The sequence below is a fragment of the Poecilia latipinna genome, unplaced genomic scaffold (genome assembly GCF_001443285.1).
Source record: "Poecilia latipinna isolate Pla-1442-1.1 unplaced genomic scaffold, P_latipinna-1.0 Scaffold889, whole genome shotgun sequence".
Lineage (NCBI taxonomy): Eukaryota > Metazoa > Chordata > Actinopteri > Cyprinodontiformes > Poeciliidae > Poecilia > Poecilia latipinna.
The window spans coordinates 192,154-196,651 of NW_015113505.1; the positions used below are offsets into that span (position 1 = coordinate 192,154).

The 4,498-nt window shown below is 42.3% G+C and overlaps 1 protein-coding gene across 4 annotated transcripts in view; it reads right to left on the bottom strand.

Annotated features, from left to right (window-relative positions):
* Window positions 1-4,498, bottom strand: part of limk1a (LIM domain kinase 1a) — a 59,177-nt gene that overhangs the window by 36,688 nt on the left and 17,991 nt on the right. Inside the window, exon 1 of one of the 4 annotated variants that reach the window (XM_015048515.1) lies at window positions 4,212-4,408. The exons of the other annotated variants lie outside the window; for them this stretch is intronic. Coding sequence (XP_014904001.1) covers window positions 4,212-4,303 — 92 coding nt within the window. The 5' untranslated portion in view covers window positions 4,304-4,408. Of the gene's footprint in view, window positions 1-4,211; window positions 4,409-4,498 lie in introns of those variants that run through there. 4 annotated transcript variants of the gene reach the window in all.

A 4,498-nucleotide genomic window follows, 5' to 3' on the forward strand; every position in this document is an offset into this window, starting at 1 on the left:
AAAAAATTTTTTTTTAAAAAAAAAAAAAAAAAAAAAAAAAAAAAAAAAAAAAAAAAAAAAAAAAAATCTTGTTGAACTCAATTGAAGCACCTCTGAAGGGGGAATCTGATATGACCCAAAGTTTACGTCATAAAGTGGCTGAGATACGGGTGTTTTGGTATCTTGTCTGGATCTGATTGGTAGCGGTAAAACCGAGATCAGAACATTTCAGTCAAAAGCTTAAGGCAGCACAACGCATGAAGATATCCAACTGGGTCTGATGTAACGGTGACTGTGAAACTCAACGCCTCGCAACAAGAAAAACAGTTTGGTCCGACTCCCACACACACCAACCACACTCCCTGACCATCATCTACCGGTCAGCATTTATAAGGTGTGACTGTGTGTGTGTGTGTGTGTGTGTGTGTGTGTGTGTGTGTGTGTGTGTGTGTGTGTGTGTGTGTGTGTGTGTGTGTGTGGATTTAAAGCCACAGGCCACTGAACGGTACAGAAGGTGAGGCGGCTACAGGAAGCAGAAGGGCTCAAAAGGAAGCGGTGCGACGCGCACAGCCGAAAGATTTACGAGGAGCCAAACCCGTCCGCCTAAGACACACACCCACAGACGTGCACACACGCTGCGTTTCATGAAATATTAAATGTGCCTTCATCTCCTTCGCGCTCAGGAGGACATCCATCGCCCGTATCTCTGCCGAGGCAGCAGAAAAGCTCTGCGTAGATACGATCAATAAGCCGATACTCCGATCTGCTCCATTAAAAACGGGAAAGATCAGGCGGTCAGCATCAAGCGTGGGGATCTGATGGAAACGAGAGTGTCTACAGCCAAGATGGAGTCCTCACTGATGAAGAGAAAACACACACACACACACACACACACACACACACACTGGGGGTGAAAGTCAACCAGAGGAAATGTCAGCCTGTCTGGGGGTCGATCCCAGTCAGACGAGACATGAACAGACGGGGGGTTTCTGGTCTAGAGCCAAACTCTGTCCACTGATGAAATGAAGGAAAAACCTCCAAACTGTCTCAGGTAAAAGTTTTCACCTGTCATCCAGGTGTTTAATCCTCCTCCTCCTCCTCATTACCATCATCAGCCAAACTGATTAGCCTCTGACGACAGCCTTACCAGAGTTAAACGGGTTTGATTTAGTAAGCTTTGACTAATTACCGTTCCCTGCAGACACATTCAATTCCCACACTCCCTTCCTACACTTTTATCAACCCCTCCGCCTCCTTCGCCATGGTAACCCAGGATGCCACGGCGATGATGTCAGCCTCAAACGCATAAAAACACTCGACATTACCTCATCTCCTTCTGATAAGCCTCCCTCTGTGTCTAATGGGCGGCTTCAGACTCATTCAGGAAGTCCCACAGCCAATCAGACCTCATTCTGATGTCCTCACCTTCAACTCAACAGCATTTACTCTGACGTGTGTTTAACATCTTTCAGTCTTGAACGCAGCGGCGACGGGCCGTGCATTTAAAAACAGCCGGCTGAACAGACCGTCTCTTTATCTGAGTGCCTGTTCTTTATTCAGGCAGCAAACAGGAGTCCTAGCAGCCGGCGAGGGAGTGAAGAGCACGCCAGCGCTTTTCTTTGTGTCTGCTGAGCTTCCCCGGCCGTCAGCACGGTCAGTCTCTCTCCTTCCAGAGCGGATGAATAAAAGGTCTTTGGGAGCCACAATGAGTATCGATTCAGCTCCAGGCGGGGATTCAGGCAGAAAGGCAACAAAACAAAGCCGTTTACCGACTTATATCGTTTTGGTTTTTAATGCACTCTTTTATGTTTTCAAACTAAAGTTTCATTTTACTTTTACAATTGAGCAGATGTGAGACTCTCAACATGTTGTCCTTTTAGTTGCTGCATAAAACAAAACCTGAAGACAATCATGTCTCAGATGTAACGCTTAGTTATTGTAAGAAGTTCAGACAGATTAACCGGATTTATCCTGATAGTAACACCTTGGTGGTAAAGCCAAACTCAGCCGACCAATCAGACACTAGAGATAACGCCGCGTGATTTTAAACCGTTCATGAAGTGAAACTCAGCATGAACAATTAAGGTCAAAAGTGACAAAGGTACAATAAATAAATTAGCTCTTTAATCTTTTATTTTGAAGTCACATTGAGGATTTAGGAGTCTAGACTCCATCGGGTCACTGTGCAACAAAAATTTAATTTTCAGAGTGTGATTAAAGTGTAGAGCCGAGAGCCGAAGGTTAGAGCTGACTGAAAGGCGATTAATCAAAAATATTCCACCGAAGAGGAAGGGTGTCTCCTCCTCTCAGAGAACGGCATCGGCTTGAACGAACTCAAGGTGATGGAGGAGGATCAGAGAGTTTAATCCATCAGGAAAACACTGATAAATGCATGAAATCGAGGAACAAAAGTGACAAAATTTACAGAAACAGGAAACGGCCAGTTAAATGGGACTTTAACATAATACAGCATTCAGTTATTTTAGAAAATCCCAAATATACATTAGCTTTGTTCTGAAGTCTCGTAATCTCTGGACGTCTTATTGCATTTCTCTAACAATGACTGTACTTTCCGGATGAATCTCAGCTCCTCTGTGTCACGTCCCATTTACTCCCCAAGGACGAAAAGTTTCAAATGAAAAGTTCCTAGTGTAAAATAAATCTTCCAGATTATTTGAGAAGAATGATTGCCACTAGTGACTTTCTGAAAACAATTATTTCTGAACATTTTTCTCCACTGATTAAATCTACTCAAACTAAAAGGTGGATTTTTCTATTTTTATGTGCTACTTTAAGGTGCAATAGCAAAAGATTTATGTCTGGAGGTTTCATGCATCGACAGCAGGGATTAAATAAAAATGGAGGAAACTTTGCAATTCAAAAATTGAAAATTAAAGGAAGTAATGTACACACACACACAAGCAAAAGGGTGAAATAAAACAGGAAAAATCAAGCAGATTGCTCTTTTTCAGTGTAAATGTTCCCCTTATGACATAAAATACAATTATTAAAAAATATTTATTTGTGACTTTAGCGCAAAATGAGCAAAAAATGTGAAAGGACATAAATGAAAAAGAAGTAATACTTCTACTGTTTATTTTCCTAAGATCATTTCAAACATGGACGTTTAACTTTTACACTGGTTCTGCTAGAGAAGTTGTATTTTTGTGTTGTGGTTTTAGTTTTGATTCTCATTTCCAGGTTCTGTTCTCCAAAAGTTTCTGAAAATAAAATGTCACACAAAAGTTTCTTTGGCAAGCATCTCGTGCATCGAACAAGATAAAACACCCAAAGTAAAAAAATCTGACAATCTGGGTTATCATGATGACACAAACAGATCCGAAGCAGTCTGGTGAAGGCAAAGCGACTCGCTCACAGTGACAGAGATGAAACAACCAGACCGCACATGAGATGTGAGTCACATGTTTTAGCGACGGGCTTTTATTCAATGTTGCACTGACAAAACAGAAACAGGGAAGCCAAAACTAATTTGGGGTTTTTGCATCCCGAGTTAAAGACGTGTGACGGAGGCGGTGGATCGATGCGCGCTCTGGGTTTTGGGGAAGTAAGACGAAGCTCAGAGAGAAATGAGCAAATCTCAGCCACTACACGCTTCTGGAAAAGTCTAAAATAATGATGAAAATGAAAATAAAATAAAATAAAATACTGATTCGGTTCAATTCAATTTTGCCAGTTTCAGAGTTTCACATTATAACAGGAAGGGAAAAGCACGTATTTTCTGCTTTCCTATAAAAGTTAATCAAGCTTATTCAGGTGCAAACTCTCGGGTAGAGAAAGAAAGATAGAACTTTTCCATGTTTAGTTTGGTTAATATGAAATATCTGTAAAATTTAAGGAGAGGACAGAAACTCTAACAGTGTAATTAATGTTGGTCAATGCTCGTCGTACCTGTAATCTGACACCTCAGTCTGGCATTTTGACACTTTTATGGCTAAAATAAGAGCAAAATTTCAACCACACAGAAAATGTAAGTCTGTGAGTTGCTGTTCTGACTGAACAAAAAACACTTTTGCAGCATCTACAAGCGTCTGCTGGATCAAAAATAACCACCTACGTACAAACAGGATATCTTACGGCATTATTTAACAGCTAAAGTTAAAGACTCAAAGTTTGATAGAGACTGAAAACGTGAACCAGATCAGCTCGAGTTGAGTTTAAGTTCAGCCTTCAGGTTAAAAGTCAACAAACACACAGAGAGACTTGGTGCTTACAGGATCGGCTGCTTCCCTCTGCGCCGGCTCTCTGCTGACGTGCCGCTCCGCGGAGCGAAGCTCTTGTTTTGACAGTTCGAAGAGAGACTCATGTCAGCGGCTCTGATGTTCAGCTACTGCAGCCTGGCTGTCAGAAGCATCAGTGTCCCCGTCTCTCTCCTTATGCCCAGTCCCTCCCTTCCTCTACTTCCTCTCTAAGCTAAATCGAAAGAGAACAGGGGGGGGGGGGGAGGGGCCCCTTTTTTAAACTGGCCTTTCCCCCCCCCTAACCCCTTGATGGCTTCGGG